This window comes from Charadrius vociferus, unplaced genomic scaffold (assembly GCF_000708025.1).
Source record: "Charadrius vociferus isolate BGI_N301 unplaced genomic scaffold, ASM70802v2 scaffold32, whole genome shotgun sequence".
NCBI classification, from domain to species: domain Eukaryota; kingdom Metazoa; phylum Chordata; class Aves; order Charadriiformes; family Charadriidae; genus Charadrius; species Charadrius vociferus.
The window spans coordinates 3646199-3667121 of NW_009647856.1; the positions used below are offsets into that span (position 1 = coordinate 3646199).

Consider the following 20923-nt stretch of genomic DNA (forward strand, 5'->3'; position numbering starts at 1 on the left):
AAAATCAATAGTACTTGAAGCTCTGCATATTCCGAAGAGTGGAAACAGAGAGAATCCTCTGGCAATAACAGCGATGGGGAAAAGAAACAGAATACCTACCAGCCTTTTCATCTTAAACAGAAGAAATACAGCGAGTATAAATCTGGACACCACAAGGCAGTCCCACACCATCACACCTAAGTCAACTCTGAAGAAGTCAATTCATGCTTGCACATTTTAGCACATTTTAGCATTTCACCAGAACTGACATATCTTGTTGCTGTGGCATTCTGTGTACGCATACTAGAGTGCCTCTGGAGAAAGTCATATGCTTTTTTCACATTTAAAACCTAAATAAGTGTGTGTGTGTATGTGCATGTATGTGTGTATACACACATGCATGTGTGTGTATGGGGCAAGGTGCTGGACAGTGATGAAGGAATGTGTGTGTTTGATGGAATTCAGTGCACAAGCAACATTAAAAGTCTATTGAATCTTGGCTTTCAATCACTGATCAATCTTCCTGTGTTTTCAGACCTTTTTTTCTGACCTAAATGACAACAAAGACAGTAAACAACACATTCCTAAATTAGATAAAATATGCTTATTATAGCAGGACAAATGCCTTTCAAATGACAGTGCATTCCAGAAAAAAATCCACAAAAGCTTATGAAGACAACATAAGCAATGTTTTCCCTGCAGCTTGCTATTTCTCCCAACATTAGTTCTCACCTTAAGGCAAAGATGTGATAACCTTTAACCTTTGGAGCCATTTCTGATTTATTCAGATTTCACAGACACAATACTGACAGCCACTTTCCTCATGTGCTACACAGATCAACTTACACATTTAAATTACTCAGAAGTATTTTTCTGTGGTCTGCTTCTATTGAGAAATTGATACAGCAAGTACGGTGTGCCTCCACCTTTCTGTGAAGCTAGTATAAAATTTCCAATCCCCTTGCCAAAAAAACTACGAGAAAGAAAGGAAGGAGCGTAAAAACATGGAATGTGAGGAAACTGTTGGAAGTAAGTTGCTTAATTCTTTTGAACAGAAGTTGGCCCTACGGGATCTGTCTTGGGCAGCCATGGAAAAGGCACTTTCAAACTCACACTCCTTAATGAATGAAGTAACTCTGTGAACCTCACATTATTCACACCAAAAAAAAATTACGTATTTCACCACACAGGTATCACTCAAACTTCAACCTTCCTTATGAGTACATCAGCCTGTGCAAAGACCCCAGAGCCAGAAAAATATTAATGGAATAAATTTAGGGATATATCAAACAAGAGGGAAGGGGAATAACTAAGCATTAACACATTCCTTCATTCAATAATTGTCTGAATCAGGGGTATTGATTAAAGAAGCACATGTAACATACCATACTGAAGCATGTGAAAAAGAACTTTATCCCATGATGGACTGAAAGTACAGTAGTTTCTGTGTCACAATACCACCAATTTCAAGAGTTCATAACCATTTAACTACCTGCTTATGCCTCAAAAACCTAGCAACCAGCCATACCAGACTCCCTTAATCTGCAGAAAATTCATTGGAAGTCCTTTCTGACTACTGACCAAGTTTCATACAACACAGATAGTTAATTTTAAAAGCCCTCAGATGATGAAACATTCAATTTTTTCTCGACAATTCCATAGCTAAAAATCAGCTACAGCCTGGTCTCCACAGCACAGGGAGCCTGCAGGTAAAAGCACAGGGTAAATACAGACTCAGTCGCCTTACCTCAGCTATGTGCGGCATTGGGTTAAATCCACAGAGATTGCACACAACTTTCTTGCACTCTGTACACGTATTAAAGTTGGGGGGATCCTTAGAACCAATATTTAGTCCAGTTTTACAAAGGGGACAAGACACTTCAGGCTGGCTGGCTTTCTCCGGTTCCGACAGCCCAGCAGGTTTCTTAGCTTCAGCAGCCTGAGGCTTGCTATCTTTAGCCAAACCAGGTTTCTTTTCTAAATCAGATCCTTTAGTCGTTAAAACGCTATCCGCTTTTGATGGCTCCGATTTTTCAGTCATAAGAGGCTTGGCTTCTTTCTTTACAGGAGCAGCTTTTGGAAGAGGCTGAGCCTGACCAGCCTCTCTGGGGGCTGCCTGAGAGGCTGGAGGCTGTGATGGAGGCTGGGGCTGCTTGGCTGCGGGAGGGGGGGCTGATGTCTGAGACCCCGGCTGACCTGCTGTGGAAATTAAATTTGAGGCCTGGCTGAAGATTGAAGCTCCAAATCCAAAGAGTTTCCCAGTAACTGTTTCTTGTGGTGTTGTAGGCTGAGGCTTAGGGGCATCAGTGATGCCTCCCAGATTAAGGCTGAAACGCCTTGACTGCTCGGGAGTTTTCTGAGGTGGCTGGGGCTGAGGCGCCAACTGTGGTGGCGCTGGCTTGGGACCCGTCCCTGCTTGTGGGCCCTTGGGAGCTGGTTTGGTATCAGGCTTTGGGGCCGGTTTTGTCTGTAACTTCTTAGGATCATCTTTTGTTTGTGTTGGCTCGACAGGCTTTTGAGTTTTAGCATCTGGTTTAGCCCCAGGCTGAGACGCAAGCTTGGGATCCGACTTCTGCCGAGACACTTGTGGAAGGGGTTTGGAATCTGGTTTATCCCCAACTGGATGCGTGTCCTGTGACGGCTTGGCAAGCTCTGGCTTTGGGGAATCCGTCACTTTCTGTTGAGTTGGTGGAGGTCTGGGACCTGCCGAATCCTGTTTCGGCCCTGGTGCTGCAGAGGTAGGCACAGTGTCCGTCGTAGGCTTCTGTATACTGGGTTGGTTTTGCTTATCTTCAGCCTGTGTTGGCTTGGCGTGATCAGACTTTGGAGTAGGATCTATTTGCTGGGAGATCTCAGTAGGCTCAGCACGAGGTTGTTTCGATTTTACAGGGGGAGACCCAGGCAAAGACGGTTGTTTTTTCTGTGGCAGGGTTTTTTTCGATTCTGCTAGTTGCGAAGGATCAGGTTTTGGAGAAACATCTTTCTTTTGAACTGGCTGTGGCTGAGGAGATGGTTTAGCTGCTGAAGGTGGAATGGGTGTCTTCTGTTTGGGTGGAGGTGGCTGTGGCCCGGGACCAGTACCTGGTGCTAGGTCACCACCTAACGCTCTTTGCATCTGGCAGTTTAAACAGAGCCATTCCTTAATCTGCAGAAAAAAATAATTTTAAAAGTATTTTAATTAAGACAAAGTTAATAAAATCAACATAGTAATAAGCTATTCTAGTGTATGGTTTGTTGTGTAAAAAGGGAGAAATATTACCACTAATACTGTTTTGCGGTTGACATGCCCAACTGATTTTTTCATTCTTCTCTGCATTCCTGTCATTTGAGCTACCACTGAGCCCATGCTTCTAATGGCTTCACATTCAGTTTACACACAGCTGAATACTACAGCATAAAAACCCAGCAGAATGAAAAAATGCATTGGAATTTCATGGGACCCAACAGTGATTCATTTATAGCAATGATTTGCCAGAATAGAGAAAAAAAGACAAATACTGCTAAAACAGTTTGACACATCAAGTCTGCTGAGAGAAAACAATACTCAGAATTAAAACACAGTAAATGCATAATTACCTTTAAACGTACATCTATCAAGGTCTTCATACAGCTTATGGTTTTGGTAATTCTTTAAATTACAGGGCCTAAGTATTGGCAGTATACATGTATCCAATGCATAAGGCACAGAGGTGTGTTAATGGACACCACGTATTATACAGACTCACTTTACCACCAATTTATGGGCAAGTCTGCATTTGGAATCATTAAGGAGCCTTTCCTAAGCCCTGAGGGTATTTTAAGAGCAATAATTAGGTTTCCCAAAATTCCTTTGTCATTAAAAGAAGCTCCCAAGGTATTTACTGCACACCTGTACACAATGGGCACCCCTCTTTTCAACACAGAGGAGAAGGAATAAGGCAAATAATGTATTTCCCCATGTTTCTCGTCAATTTTAGTACCTCACAACTTTAAAACATTCCTTCTCCTTTCCAAGAAGTATCACATGAGAGGGAAACTATTTTCTAGTAAGACAGAAAATCCCAATAATCTTATGTGGTCATCCCTATCTTTGCTTTTGTAAAGTCTCACAATCTGAGGAAGGATCAAATAGGCTAAAGCAACATGTGGTCAGAAAGCATCATGTGCTATTTTCCACATTTTACATCACTAGCAGAAACATTATAGGCACCAAAAATGCCATTCAATATGGCAAAGAGTCCAATGTGCCTACACGTGCAAGTTCTTAAGCAGGTCATCTGTAGCTCTACTTCTATTCTTCAGTCTGCGTGTGAAATGCGGGGTAGCAGCTACGTCATTTGCACACACAGAGGGAAACAGGAATTAGGTGGACACAGAATGTAAGTCTCAGATCTCTTGCCCTAAGGGAGAAGACTTCTGGATCCTGTTTCTCACTCAGGTATGGAATCTCTACCATACACCATGGGATGAATCTGGAGGTACTATCTGCAAAGATTTTGTCTGCTTAATATCAGAGTTCACTGGAAGGAAAGAATCCTGATGTCATGGACTGAGGCAATGAATTCATTACTTTGGTGTGCTTTGCCAACCTTGTATTTTTCCAGCAGCAAAAATTAAAAGAACAGTTGGACACAGTTCCTTAAAACACAGTTATTCTAATTATTCTGATAAACATGGTATATACACACTATGGAATATGAGCTTGCTACTACTAACAGCCTCAAAGAGATGCCCAATTTTGGCCCCGCCTGTAAGTCATGGAGTTACCATTCATAGTAATGCTGCTTGTATCTTCTGAGTGCATTTTTTTTAGATTGTTTAAACAATTCTCTGATCTACTTGCAACCCATATAGCAAGTGACTGTTAAAAAGTGAAACCAACTGAAACAAAACTGGAACACGTGTTTAAGCTCTGCTTTGAATTATTAAAGGAATTAAGTTCACAACTGCACAGCGGATCTGAGCAACGACTACATTTACCTTAACTCCCATATTATCTGATTGGTGATCAGTTCTCTCACCAGTCCCCTGACCAAGGGACAATTACTTGCACTAAGTAAATCTTAATGATGACACCTGATTTTAGATATTTAGTAGTCTAATTTAATTAGACACATATTAATACCATTTCTGAATAAATTCTTAAGGGGTTTCTAGAAGGTTTAAGTCTAACCAAAGACCAGACTTAAGGCACACACTCTCAACATCCACCTCAGCTATCACAGCTGTGTGGCTTTGGCAAAGCGATTAAGATTTCTTGTATTTGGGAGGTGGGCTCTCCTCTACAGTGGAGAGAGATACGATCCTGGGACAAGCTTTTCAATGGGCCTAAGTTTGGAACGTCTTTTCCCCCCTAACCACAAAACTTTTACAGAGATTTTGACAGTGCACTTTTCACAGTGATTCACTGCTTCTGCTCCTTTTTGACACCTCCACTTGCACTTTGTTTATTTTTTTCTTTGCAAATGGAAGTGGTGTACTCTGAAGTAAGATCACCAGATGAAACCAATAACAGGTGCCTACATGCTCCCATTCACCTTCCAGGAAATCTAATTTTAAGTCACTATGACACCTTTACCGCCCCACACAAAGTAGTTGTAGGGTTGGGTGGGGCTACAGAATAATTAGCCTGAATAATTCTTATGTTTAAGGTGTCCAGACTCCAACTGCATTTATAGGCATTTAGGCTTGTCTTCAACATGCAGCTGGTCCAGTCTGACTCTACTACCTAACTGGAGTCCAAACAAACGTTAATTCTATACTACAGTCTTCAACACAATCTCGTGCAGCAGACAAAATGTTAACTCTCAACTGTTATTTCTTCCCTTATCTTTAAAAAAAAAAATATATATATATATACATATATACACACACATTCACTCTCAGTGTTAAACTGAAGCCTGGAAAACTGAAAATTAATTTGCTACTCCTACAGCTGAACTTCAAAATGGAAAATGTAGGAAGTTTTACTTCACTGTATTATTTTTTTAAATCTTTCTGGTTTAGACATAAAATTCCTCCCATGCATGTTAGTGGGAGGAATTAAGTGCCAAAACCCTCAAGTCATTATAGCTTACACACATCATCTTCAAACAAATACAAAACTGCACAAACTGTAGTTCTGTGATTGGAACTGCAGGAATTCAAAATGGAAGTGTACTACATGAGGTAGTTTTATATCAAGCACTGGCCTGTTCATTCTACTGCCATTAGAGAGATTTTCTGTAAACTTTAACAGGAGCAGGCTTCTGATGCTCCTACATGTTATTGTACAGATATTGTACAGATGCTCTTACATATTACTACAGATGAAGTAAAACTTAAATGCTGCTGTAGATACCTAAAATACTAATGTTTGTCTATCCTGAAAGGTCTTCCTGACCGCAGTTCTGTGACTTTCTACTCTCTTTCTCCATATTTCTACGTAGAATTAAAAGGCAAAAGTTTCCAGGGCAACACCCGAGCTTTTGCAGTTCCTCTCTACATGTAAAGGAGAGTCTTCTGTTCCAAGCTGTCTATTTTTACACTAATAGATTGGGGAGGGGTGGTTCTTATTTCTAGAAGAAATCTGTGATTTTCTTCATCCTGAGACCCATGCTGTTAAGTGCCACAACTAGGACTCTAAATTTGACAGGCTTGATGCAGCATTTTTGTTCAGATTTCAACTACCAAACACAGAAAGTGCTGTCTTGCTTTCTAACTCACTGATGTAGAAACTATATGCCCTCACAACAACAAACAAGTAATTAAAATATATTTTTTGTATTCATCAACCATAACATCTTAAAAAAAGCTTCATAAAGATGCTACTAGTTGGGAGCACCAAATGAATTTATTCACAGTGTTTTAGTAACAACATCCATGGAGAATTACATTGAAGAAAATTATAGCACCATGTTCCATAGCTCGCCTTTCTTTATGCACTTCTCATCTACCAGTTGACTCCAATAACAAATGTGAGCTACACTTCAGTTCTCCTTATCCCAAACAAAGCCAACACAACTGAAGGCAATCCGGAGCCTATTTCTTTCTGCAAAAGTGTTCAGATTTGTTCTAACTACGCAAACCCATCAAAAGCAATAGGAAAACTGTCAGAGAGTGAATGCATCGACTGGCATGCTCAATTTCTGTTCCTGCAGATGATGTATGGGAGGAAGAAAATCCAGCGTGATTCTAACATTCCAGATGTACTGTGAGAAAGAAATTTTGACTTGCAGATTGAACATATTTCATATAAAAATTACTGGCACACAACATGAATGCAGCTCTCAGAAGCCATTTTAACAGCCCTTATGCAGAACAGAGCCACATTCTAAGGCAATGGGTCTCATCCTCATTTAGACCACTCATTTGGTACTATAAAAAGTAACTTTAAGATATGCATAAAATATTAACATCCCTTTACATCGCCACAGAAATGTAAAGATTTATAGAGCCTTTACATTGCCACAGATATATAAACGGACTTTGCTGACATCGTTCAGCGCTGCCCTAAAGCCTTATTGACAAAATCAGTTTCTAGTCTGAAAACACATCAGCTTATTTGGTTCCTGACAATTTGAGAGAGGAGTGAGGAATCCAAATTTGGCTCTCAGCAGACATTTCTGACAAGATGATGAGAGAAACATGAAAAATAAAGCACTTGAGCCCATGTTTTTATGCAGCTTCATGTAGAGTGGTAGAATACTGTAAGAGACAAGAAACTAGATCAGAAAATCCTGTTACGAACAAAAAAGAACAACTTCTCTCACAGAACAAACTGAATTAGGACGTCGACATACCACTGAAAAGGTTTTCTAAACAAGCCTGGGCAATACTAGAAACAAAGTTTTCCTTCTATACCATCCTTCCATGAACAAGATCTCAGCTATTCGAATTAATTACACTGAAACAAATGTTTAACTATTGTACACAGTATGCAACTGATCCTCATTTGAGGCAAACAGATTATCGCTACAAAATAAATATTTGCCCTTTATATCTGATATCTGAAAGGAAGGTAACAAGGGAGTCTATCAGGAAACACTGACTCAAGGTGCTCACAAAAACAATGCTAGGTTCTCGTCAGCAGCATGTTCCCCAGGCATCCATCCCACAGAGCACAGCAATGGTTACAAGCACTGTAGCTTGATGCTCAACCAATGTTTCAGCAAACTTTTTAAAATAGCCTTTTTAAAAGACCATTTTTAAATGTTACTTAGCTATTTTAAAACTACTAAAAAACATTACTGGATGAATTGTGTTATGCAGTTATCACAATCTTAAAACATACTCCAGTACTCTGCTTAAATTACTAATACAAAAAGCTATAGATTGCATATGAACTATGAGTGTTTGGGGAACTATTATTTTATAGCTTATATTATTAGAATCATAAAGCAAAATAGTGAACGTATAATCTTTTGACTTTTTTTTTCTTTGAACACCGGTATTTCAGAATATCTAAAAGTTAGTTTTTATAGCCAAACGTATTTAAGCTGCCTTACGCATAGAACCAGGCAAAAGACTTAAACACAGCTCAGTGCACTGCATCATGCATCACTGCAACAAACAGTGATTCCTTTCATTAACTGCATCTAGATTTCATATACTAGAAACATGTGAATGATTAACAAACAAAATATAACTGCAAATCAAGAGAGCAGCAAAGAAAAGGTTAACAAAGTTCATCTGCGCTGCACAGAGTGCATCGGAGTGAATATTGCTGGGATTTGAAAACGGATTATGTTGTCTGGTCGGAGCAGGGCTGGGCCATGCCTCCTGACCAGTGATTACCCAGCAAACAGCATCTCCACATCACATGGCCTAACATAGTAGTAAATTACAGTTGCTGAGCAACAGCAATACTGGCGCAGATGGCTCACTGCAGTTGACATCTTTAGCTATGCAGATTAATTTATTATTTACTTGTGTTAAAAACTGGACCAGACAGTTTTCTGGGCTAATGAGTAAACACTCCAACATATTGCAGAATCTTGCCCAGTTAAAATATTGAGAAACTATTTGCCATGCATAGGTGTTTACTTGTTTCTGTGTTCTGCCCTTTTCTTAAAAGAAAAAAAAAAAAAAGAAAGAAAAAGAAAAATCCCCAGGGCATCAATAATATTAATATATCTAATCCTAAATGTAAAGCAGAAATGTAGGCACATAGTCTTCCTCTGAGAAAGAAACAGTCTGGGAGTGTGTTTAAGACTATTCCACAGAGAGAAACAATATTCTGTACTTCCATAACCCTTCTATTTGAGGATCTTTACAAATTTCCCAAATGCCTATGTGGTAGTTCTAGCTAGGGGAAGATCTAAAGGAGCTATACTAACTTAATTTCATCACCAAAATTATGAATAATGTCCACTTCCATCTAAATTACAGTGTTAGTAACACTGGAACACCTCAAGTACTCTTTGGACCAAACCAAATATTTCAAAAAGAAATACTTTGAACTTTTATCATTTTTAAAAGACAACTAAACAAGGCTTGTTTGAATCTGCTCTCTGATCAGTTTGAACCCAGACTAAATTCCATCCTCCTTTACAGAACATCTCTAGCTTTACTTCAGCACAGTTAAGAGTTGATATCTAAATTAATACGTTGAAAAAGTTAAAAAAAGCTTTATTGGGTTTTAACTAATTTCTTTACAACTTAAGATTATAACAGCTGATTGTCAGATTCAAGTCCTTAATTCTCTTTCGATTTTGTTTTGCATTACTTATAACACCCTGAAAATCCACCCAAGTCTAAGTTTACATAGGGCGTACAGTTTCAAAGCTATATTTCCTGGTATTAAAGCTATATTTCCTGGTATTAAAAAGCTTAAGACTTTGTGGCTATCCACTGTCACTATCCACAGTGATGGCAGTTTTATTTTTGTCTATATGTCATTTCCAGTCCATGTTGCATTCTGGTTCTTATGCACTACTGCAACACAGCAGGGTCTAGACTGTAAACTGCAGGGAATATTTCAATTCAATCAATAGCTTCCTTACTGTCACGTAATCAACAAAGATTTAATAGAGTAATTTCCATTAATTTTATTGTAAGTATAAGCAAAATTTACCTGGATTCACCACAAAAATTACACTCATCTTCCTTATATGAATAGTATTTTAAATTATTATATATTCCTTTCCCTGTACAAGCTAATAATACTGATAATGAAAGAAATTAATGCATTTCTGTCTGCTTAAATTCTCTTTAGTTACTGAAAATACTTCATGCCCATGTTTAGGATAGGATGTTTAGGATACTTGGAGATGCAGGTCGTCAATAAAAACATATACAAATACTGAAAATCATTCTGAGGACTTGAACCAAATCATGATACTCTTAAATCACCAAAGGTTGTGATATGGTTGCACATAAAAATGCAAGTAGGAAGAAAGAGCAAAAATTCAAGACTGTAGTACCTACAGCAACTGATACAGAAAATTCCTAGCTCTACCAAAAGAATAAAAATAGACATCTCCCCCCAAAAAAATCCAACAACAACATAAAGAAGAAAATATTTTCAGATTGGGATCTTTTTCCAGCCAAATTGAAAAATAAAGGCATAGATCCAGTAAAATGTTCTACTTGATCTGAAATTATACACTCCACTTTGGAAGACTCAACCTTTTTTTTTTCCCCCTCCTCTTTTTTCCATTAGGGTTAAGTCAATTTTGATACAGACATGTTGTTTCAGAACCAATAAAATATTTTTAGAACTCACTTTGTCTCCATCCAGAAGAGCTTTTGGCAAGTAAATAAGTCCTACATCAATATACACATCTTCACATTCTCTGAATGTACAATTTTCAGCAAGCATCCAAGTAAAAAAAATATACCTGGCTCCAAAACTAATTTTAAATGGTCTCTCAAAAGCATACTGAAACAGTGGATGAAAAACGGACTGACATAGATAAAATGCATGGAAAATAATCCCTCCTAAAAAATACCTGAGAAGACAGGCATTCACATATGCACACCTACTCATCAAGGGTAGGCTCACAGGGCAGAGCTCACATACAGCCAAGTTTCCAACAGCTTCAACACTCCACTTGGTCATCTACTTTACAGATGTCCATCATAAAGGATATAATGATATATATTTACAGTCTGAATGATTGTTCAGTCTGTGTTGCATGTATCTTCCAACAACTAGTTCACAGGGGCTGAAAATTTACTTCAGCTATTGAACATATGCACTGATCATTTTGATTTAGCTACAGTAGTTCATGCTTTTTGCCGAATTTTATCAAAAAACTATACATAAGCGTTTAACAAAATGGATAGTCCGTCAGATGTCTTCACTCATTTTCAGAAAGCCTACTCCTATTCACATGATCTACAGGGCTGAATCTTTTCTGGGGAGGTGCTGGTTTCTGTTGTTAATGGCACATGGGAGTGGTTTTTGGCAATGGAAGATTTTTTTAAAATGACAAAAATAAATCACCATGTCATAAAATAAATACACACCTACTACAAGGTTCTGATGTATGTGAAAGGAAAATGGAATAGAGTACCAGTCAAACCTGTTTATATAATTTTTTTTCTGTTACTTTATGCAACTGTTGCTAGGCAGTCATGTGCCATGGTGATGAGTCGAGTGTAAATACCTAGACAGATTAGAGAGACATATGTTACTGAACGTTATGTATGGTGTGTTTTCTCTCTGGACTGCTGTACAAAACCAAGATACCGACCATCCCTTTTTCCCAAGGGGACTGCAACGTCACATGGTTCAGAGAAATAGTTCAAGGGGTCTGACCTTGTGGCAATACAGGTATCACTTTCTGCTCTTAGTTACACAGCTCTTCCTAGCGAGTTAAAACAGGTAGAGAGCATGTACTGCTGCATTTTAAATAGAGGTTTAAAAGAAGAAAATGAATAAAAATTTTAAAAATCAGCACTTTTTATAATGGTTTTACAATGCTCACAATGTACTTCCCGAGCCAGTTTGTAAAGCCTGATATATTCTTTCCAGAACCAGCTATAAATATAGAATATAGAAATTTAGAAAGATCTGTATTGGAAAAGTAATTCACTCTGTTAGTTATGAAGACTGAACTATCCTGTAAGAAATGTGTAAGAAGAATATCTCAAGAAGATCGTTCAAGCAGCTGCACAGAGGGAAATGTTAGAGAACAAATGTAATATAATTTCATCTCTAAACAAACACCTTTCACTCTCCCCACATTCGATGTGAAATTTTTGCTTTCCAATCGGCAACCTGTTTTAACATAAGCAATAAAAACAGTGGCTATAAAGGGCATGGGAAAGGCACAACACAGGATTATGGAATCATGAAACTTGGCAAAAAGAGCAGCAGGAAAAGTCAAAGTATAACAGTAAGAGGTGAAGATATCGTCAATTAGTGCATGAGTAAGAGACAAAGACTTTTGGTCAATAAAACTTTAGAAGCACTTAAAATAAGACAAGCCAAAAGAAAAAAACTTGCACCATAATCAAGAAAATCGCCAGCTAAGACACAAACCATGGTTTTCATGCTAGACAGGAAGAAATGTGTAAACCATTGTAACAGAGGAATCAGAAACTTTTGCTAATAATCTAAATATTGACAGGAAAGGGAAAATAGAAGCAAAGTTTAAGAATAACTCAAATGTAACCTTCACAGCTGACATAAGTCAAATTTTTGTATGTGCCAGGGCGGGTTCTATTACTTTGCTCCAACTGTTCACTAATAAAGTCAGATGTGATTTTCATGGCACTTCACTGCAGATCGGAGCAGGACACCCACAATGAAGTTTCAGCAAGACAGCTGGTGGTGCAAAGCTGAGCAAATGAGAAAAGTCTGAGTGGGAGTCAGGAGTTTGGAACTAATAGCTGAATAAATTAGATGTCCAATACCTTCATTTATGAAATGATTTCATCCTGAAATAAATGCATATCCTGTGTTTATTTCAATGTCTAATATGAAATTCAAATCTGCTTTTACATATGTATGCAATCAGTTAGTCTTAAATGCAGCTGTATTTATTGTCTTAAAGTCCTGAATTTCACACTTATAGAGTACCCGCTTCAAAAAACTAGTAGTTATTCATGGAATTTCCAAATACATTGAGATCTTCTTACATAAAATCTCTCTCTCAAAATCCATTTCACTTGAACATGCCAAAGTTGTTGACCATTTCCATGGGAAATCTGAAGTTTTTAAAGACAAACCTAGAACTCCAAGAGATTCCAGCAGCACACTATAGAAATAAACAACTCTGCACCCACTAATAAATCTAGGAAATTTTGGTCTAAAAATGTTCTGTCAGAACTTGACAGTAAAGTTTTCTTACAAAAGTTCCTCTGATTTTAACATCAATGCATCATATTTCTTGTCCATTATACACAAACATATCTTTTTTTTACCCCCAGCTGTCCAGACTGATATGCTTTATGACCTTTCCTCATACAGACCCTGACAATATAATCTCTGAGCGCTTGGTTAGTTGCAAATGCTCTGAAATTTCTGCATGCAGCTATTCAAGTCACTCCTTTTCCAGTCCCTTAATGCCAACTATCTCAATCCTGAATTTCCCTAAACTTAGGAAGAAATTTTTCACTCTGAGTGTGGTGAGGCACTGGAACAGGTTGCCCAGAGAGGTTGTTGAGGCCCCATCCTTGGAGGGGTTCAAGGCCAGGCTGGACGTGGCCTTGGGCAACCTGGTCTAGTGGGAGGTGTCCCTGCCCATGGCAGGGGGGTTGGAACTCGATGACCTTCGAGGTCCTTTCCAACCTAAACCATTCTATGATTCTATGTGCTACTAATGGTTACTGCTATTAATCTTTCAGGTTTAAATTTGCAATTTTAACAACAAATCAATAAATAATATACTTGCTGGATGCAAAAAGCTTGCTGTTTGTTACCAGGTACCCACCTAAAAGTATCACTACTAAACATGAGCACTGGAAAGAAATCTAACTGCCAGCAATGTTTTCAAATCATTGTGGTATTGAGCAAACAGGTTGCCCAGAGAGGCTGTGGAGTCTCCATCCTTGAAAATACTCAAAATTGACTATGAGCAACCTGCTTTAAGGTGACCCTACTTTGAGCAGAGAGGGTTGGACAACGTCATCTCCAGAGGACGCTTTCAGCCTCAGCAATTCTTTGATTCAATTTTAAACCCAGGGATATTATTTCTCAGATTCAAAATATAACAGCAGTCTGTGCTTCTACCTATCAGCATCTCTGATCAGCTAAACTAATAACAACGCAAGACAAAAATAAGCTTCCTAAACACCCCTTCTGGCTATTTATCACTACTTAGTTTTCGGTGCCAGGTCTGCTATGCTTGAATTTCTGTAAATTGATGAAACTGTTGGTACTGAATACAAACCCAAACTACATTGCAAATTTAAAATTAGCATATCAGGATGTATGAGAAGCTGTTTAAGCAATAAGAAGAGATCAGACATTCATATGAAGCTTTATTCCCATGCAGAGCAAGTGAGGAACAAGGATATGTATAAGCATATAGATCAAACTACCACAAACAGTAGGTTAAAATAAGTTCATTTGAAGTCCTGATATTACTTTCTATGCCATTTCTATGTTATATAATTACAGAAAGAATGGTGATCAAGGTTAGGAAGAGTCCACAGAGATATCTTTCTTAGCATCCCACAAGAATGAAATAACCTGAGTGCCACCAAGTCAAAACTCATGACTCAGGCTTTCAGCTAATGAACACTCAGTTACAAATCAAATCCACCCCACATCCTTTTGCAAAATACAGACTGGGGCTATGAAGTGTCATTTTCATATTTTTTTGCCTAGTTAGTTCTTACAGCAGCAAATTTTACTTATTTATAAACTTATTAGCACATGACTATTGTGGTCAGATTATAAACACAGCCAGTGAGTGCTTAAAATTAACCAAAATGGCAAAAAAGTCACTGGGAGTCCTCCTATTTTTATATGAAGAAGAGAGAACACACTTCTAAACACTGTACAAACAGAGACCCATTACCACCTTCTTTCCCCAATTTCACCCCCTCTCACTCGTAAGCAGTTTTCCCAAACAGCACAGGTTTTGTCACTGAACTTGTTGAGGCCTTATGTGATCATGATGATACAGTGTAACACATCCGACATTTCAGCAGAATGAAGGTAAACTTAATTTTGTGCTCTGGTCGCGAACATCAGTTTAAAAAAACTACTCACCTCTGTTATATGAGGATTAGGATTGAATCCACAGAGGCTGCAGACTACAGTATGACACTGTGTGCACGTGTTGTAATTGGCCTTTTCCGGAGCGTGCAGCAGCAGTTCGGTGGTTGTGCAAAGAGGACAGAAGGTTTTCTTTGGGACGGACTCAGCCGGTTGGGTTGCACTGGCTTGCTTTTGGGGAGAGGGTTTTTCAGGCCCTGGTTGCTGGCCTGGTGTTTTTGTAGGTCCTGGTTGTTGTGCCGGGGGCTTTGTGGCCCCTGCAGTCTGAGAAGATGGTTTTGTAGCCCCTGCCTGTGGTGGCACTTGTTTTACGAGCCCTGTTTGCTGCGGAGGTGGCTTCCCAGGTCCAGGCTGCAATGGTTGTTTCACAGGTCCTGTTTGCTGAGCAGATGGCTTTTCAGGTCCGGGTTGCTGAGAAGGCTGTTTTGGAGGCCCTGCTTGCTGGGAAGATGGCTTTACAGGACCTCCTTGCCGTGCCGGCTGTTGAGATGGTTGTTTTACAGGTCCTGGCGGCTGTGATGATGGTTTTGAGGGAGGTGGTGCTTGGGATGACGTTCTAGCATTGTCTGTTTGCTGTGGTGATGGTTTTGTTGGGCCTGATGAAGGTTTTGAAGCTGCTTGTTGAACAGGCTTCGTAGGTTCTGGCTGTTGGGGCTGAGATTTTTGTGGTCCTCGCAGCTGGGGTGGTTGTTTCGCTTGTTCTAGCTTTGAGTCTGCTGGGTGACCAGGGCCTGGTTTCTGAACTTGCTTTGGTTCCCCAGGCTGCTGCTGCTGAGGCACTGGTTTGGAAGACTCAGTTGTCTGGGGGGTAGATCTGACAGCTCCTTGTTGTTGAACAGCTGGCTTTGGAGACTGTTGTTGAGCTGGATGTTTTGCAAGGCTCCTCTGCTCCTCAGGTTTCCCTTGCTCTTTCTGGGTAACTTTTTGTTTCCTACCGGCTTCTTCATGGGCTGCATCTGAATCTGATATCAAATCAAAAGGATTGAATTTGTTCACAACCGAAGTGACTGCACTCAATGGATTGGCGTCTGAGAGAAAACTGGGCATCATACTTGGCTTCTGATCTTCTTTAAAATCAGTCCTGGATTTTGATTCCCTTAGACTAATAGAAGAAGGACTCCGTCCAGGTGCCCGTTGTTCTGTCTTCAGCACATCTACTGTTCGGCTTTTGCTTAAACTTGGTTGTCCTGGATCTGGAGGCTTACCTGGTTGCCTGGGATGGTGGCTTGTATCAAGCTCAGGATGTCTGCAGACAGAAAATATAATAAAATTAAAATAACGCAGGGTACTAGAAAATGAGATAAAATAAGATGTATCTGTGATCCTGGAAGTGCTCTGGTAACACTGTGAAGTTTTTCAGGTGCTAAAGTGTTTGCAAGACCAAGGCTTATAACATAAGATGCATATAAAATGTATTTTAAAAAAAATTATTGTTCTACAAAGGTTTATGAAAGTATTCATTCATAGACTGATTTATTATTTGGAAAATAAACTAATATGACAACAATGTTTAACCAGATAATTTTCTCTGCAGAAATCTGAAGAACTCAAAGCTAAAATTTACTATTTTACCTAAATCCAAATGACTAACTCTCCACTCTATCCTTTGGGATACAAAAACGGGGAGACAGAGAAGACTAAAAGAAGCAGCATCAGAAAACTAGCAGATCAAAGCACAGCCATATGAGAAAAACACTGCACAATACAAAATGTTTATCTACTTGTGTTTTGGCTACTTGTACAAAAATTCGATATATATACAACTCAGTATGCAGCAGGCACTTAAACTCCTAAAATCCAGGGATGCTTCTCTTTAGAGTATTTACTTTGCCAGCCATCCAGTCACAAATTAGAAGAATTGTCAAACAGATGCCAGTTCACAGAATTAGTCCTGAAGCTTCTTTTTTTTTCTTTTTAAATAGAACTACTACAGAGCTTCCTTCCAGCATCATCTCAACAATTCACATTGCCCAGCAATAAAAAGTGTAGGGATTTTTCCCACTTCTCTAATAATAACATTTTGCTGTGTTTTCATATATGAGAAAATAAAACTAAGAATGTAGGAACCAAAATCAAGATCATGTCTTCATACATGGCACAGTATTCTACTTGTTGCTATACTCCGCTGCAGCTGAAGAAAATAATATTGTATTCAATTCTGTTGCTAAAGGATGTAGTAAAATATTCTATTCAGTGCTATCACTGTGCTTTTGCTGGATGATAAGGTGTTCCCTTCAGTGCCAGTGTTGCAAATATAAAATTTTCAGTTTTCACTTTGAGACATCCAGTTTACTGTGACCTTGTTTTTCCAGACATGACATTTCTTCTTGGGCATTCATGAGTAAAATAAACAATCACTCATTACATTTAACTGTATTCCTTAACTAAAAACAAATAAATAAATGCACAATTCTGTTTTAAGAGTTTTATCAGAAGTCTGCAGAATCATATGAAGTACACACATTGAAAAATATATTTTACACGGTTAATGTTAACATGATTTACCATTATTTCTGATTAAATATTTAGAGTTTTATTTATATACCTAGCAATGGAAATATAAAAGGACAAAGCTAAGTGGTAGCCACTTCTGTGCTCATAATTCTCACAACATGTGATTTTCTCACAATCTTGTATCTGATGTTTTTGTAAATTAAATATTTCCACATGAAATGCTTGTTAAGGACAAACTATTTCCAGCCTTCCACAACTCCATTTACCCTTCCCCATTCTTGTAAAATTATTGGTCTTAATACTGGGAAGTTTATAACCTTAATGTGGAACCCACTGTGAGTAGGTGCGTTTCTATTAGCATCAGTGAACATTGATTAATTCATCATTCATAAAGAGGATAACTCAGAAAAGCCCAATGATAATCTAATTCCTGCAATTATTTGGCATTTTTGCTTGTTACAAGAACAATTTTATACTCTATTTAGCAACTAGGTAGGTCTACCTGCAGTTCTGTTTCTTGCTATTTAGATAAGCACTCCAGGTTTACCTGAAGAGGTACTGCTTACTAAGTGAAATCATTTCAACTATTCTATTAGCGGCAGCCTAGTCCACTTCCAGCATTCATGTTTGCAAGCGTTCAAAATGTTGGATGGCTTCATTCTACAATGCTAAGAGTGACAAGGGGAAAAAAGTAAAGGATCAATGATACTATTAAAACTCAGGTCAGGAAACAGGGTACCATGCCCAAACCTTACAGTGTGAAGGCAGAAGGAAAAAAACAACCTTGAGACTGTTTTTAGAAATTGAACTTGGACATTAACAAAAAGTAACTGTGGATCCCTGTTGGAACAGAGCTCTCCTCCAGCTTTCATTTTTATCAACATAATGTGCTCCATAAATTTCCACCTGATCAGATGTCAGGACTTGAAGTGATATTAAAACCCATGAATCTAGGAAATAAAAACCCCATGAATCTAGGAAATAAAAAACCCAGGCGATTCTGCAAGGCTGCTGGTGTATTCTGAAGACCAGCCTTGTCTTGCCTTTATACATAACAATGTTACTAAGCAATGGAGACAGAGGGTGGTTAACTAGTGGAAGTAAAAGCCTTGAAAAGATAAGCTTCTTGAGAAATGTTACCTCTGTCAAAAGCCAGGACTTGCTCCATTTAGCTTTAGGTAGCTGGAAGCTGAAGCCTTCTTTTCCAGAACTATTTTACAACCAGCTAGAGACTGATATTGAACAATTTTAATTCATCTGGAGAATCAGAAATCCTCAAAAAATATCTTGTCTTTATTTGATAAGAATTTTCTTATTTTTAAACCTTTTGAATCATTAAAAACCCACCATTGTTTTAAGTCTTCAAGCCAGACTCAACAAGCAGAATCATTTAGTCTTCCCTCGCCTAATTCTTTTCTTCGTGTTGCTATGTTTCTCCTCACTTTGGCCTTGATTTACAGAGCTCATCTTTATTCATTTACATTAATATTACAGCTAAATCAAAGCTTACTTTGGAGTCAAGAAGAGATTTAACAAAAAGACTGCTAGTCTAGTTCTCAAATGCCATAACTATAAAAGCCTATTTAAAAAGGCATGCCTTTTTCTCATTCATCAGTATAAATAGTTGTAGAGAGAAGTGCAACAACTACACAACTCCAAGACAGTTATATCATTTTCTTATCTAGAGACAAGATGCATATAAACTTATGTATACCCCTAGTGGCTAACTTTTTATTTTTTAAGTCAATGGAGTGATGGAATTAACAAAACCACATATTTCTTCTGGAAAATACACTATAAACATACTTTAGAAGTATACCACTCAGTAAGACTTCTTAGCGTTTCTCTCAAAATGCAGCAATTTTTTTTTTTTTTCTGTTAATGTCTACTGTAAAGAACTTAATGTACTGGGAAAAAAAAACAACAAAAAAACCCCAACCAACCAAACAAAAAAACAACAAAACCGAAACCCCAGCTGCATTAGATGCTGCATATATTTAGTTTGGTCATCTAATCCTTTCAGATGATGTGGAACAATTCCTCAGCAAGCGGACACTGACACAGTTACAGAGTCATTCAACGAAGCTAGAACTGGAACTTCCTTACAAATTGACTGTGTATGTTTCAGCTAAGCTTCCTTAAGCATGAATTTTCTGAAGACAGGTAATTGAAATATGATAGAATAATTTCCATAGATGCTAAGCATCCCAAACTCTGACTGGAACCTAGAGAATAAAAAGTTCAAAGAAAAAAAAAAAAAAAATAAAGACGTACATTTGATTTAGGCAGTTCACTTTAGGTTCTCTAGATCTAAATGCTTATATTAAAGGGCACAATAAATATTAATTGCACTTATTTTGCTATTGCATTTTTGAAGACTTGAAAACTCAAAGCCTACCAAAGTCCCAAAGTCCTAGAAGATACAACATGTATTTGATGATAGTAAAGGTGCAACTATGTTTCCTGGTACATACATTACTTACTATTAAAAAGTCTGTAGCTGCAAAAACTTATTTTAGGATATCAATCATTCATGAGGAATTTGTACACTTCAAGAATTGGGTTACTTTGGGAGGGGACTGAAAGCATTTAGAATAAAAAATAATTATTAGTCTTATTTAAGACTAGACAACAGCTAACATTATAATAGCAATCACAGAAGAAAAATCCAGTTAACATCATGAAAAAAATCAACAGCGCAACAGGGACACTGTCATAATGCAAGGCTATATAAACTGGAAGTGAGAATTCCTCTTCTGATCGCTATTTCAGTCACTTAACATTTGGATTGGCATAACCACACTTAAAAAAAAAAAAAAAAAAAAAAGAAGCTGTTGGGAACAACAGTTGTAGAGCATCAGTTAAGAGGTATTTTCCACATCTGATTTCTTTGGCCACACTGACTAAAAAATGCTTGAAGCTAAGGAATCCGAGCCTCAGCAGGCTAGTTCTTTACTTAAGTTGAAGTCTGGAAAAGGCTGATCCTTAGTCCTCAGAAAAGTCTTACTCCAAGGGTTTGGATCAGGTTCTTAATAATCTCCATCATTCTTCATAGATCTCAATAGCAAAGAGGCATGCAAGAGCAGCAAGTAAAGCCACAAAACAAGTGCAGAAACAAGTAGTAACCTCATTACAGTGTGACAGGCACAAAGATGCTATGATGGGAACTGCTACAACCCCACAAGAGAAGCTAGTTGATAGGTTATTGAACTGAACGTTAAAAAGTCCACTTTGACTAAAAGTTAAAAGGCTGTAATTCACAAATATAGACTGCCTTTGCTTTAAATGGAGAATGAAAGTAAGGTACGCTAACAAGATCAAAGTAGTTTCTGATACGATAAATATGTTTGTAGGAAA

The 20923-nt window shown here is 38.1% G+C and overlaps 1 protein-coding gene across 1 annotated transcript in view; it reads right to left on the reverse strand.

The window, feature by feature from the left end:
* PCLO (piccolo presynaptic cytomatrix protein) overlaps positions 1–16950 on the reverse strand; it is a 373983-nt gene extending 357033 nt beyond the window's left edge. Inside the window, exons 1-3 of the mRNA XM_009883002.1 lie at positions 16939–16950; positions 15107–16456; positions 1727–3124 (exon numbers count right to left, since the gene is read on the reverse strand). Coding sequence (XP_009881304.1) covers positions 1727–3124; positions 15107–16456; positions 16939–16950 — 2760 coding nt within the window. The remainder of the gene's footprint in view (positions 1–1726; positions 3125–15106; positions 16457–16938) is intronic.
* Positions 16951–20923: the final 3973 nt, after the last annotated feature.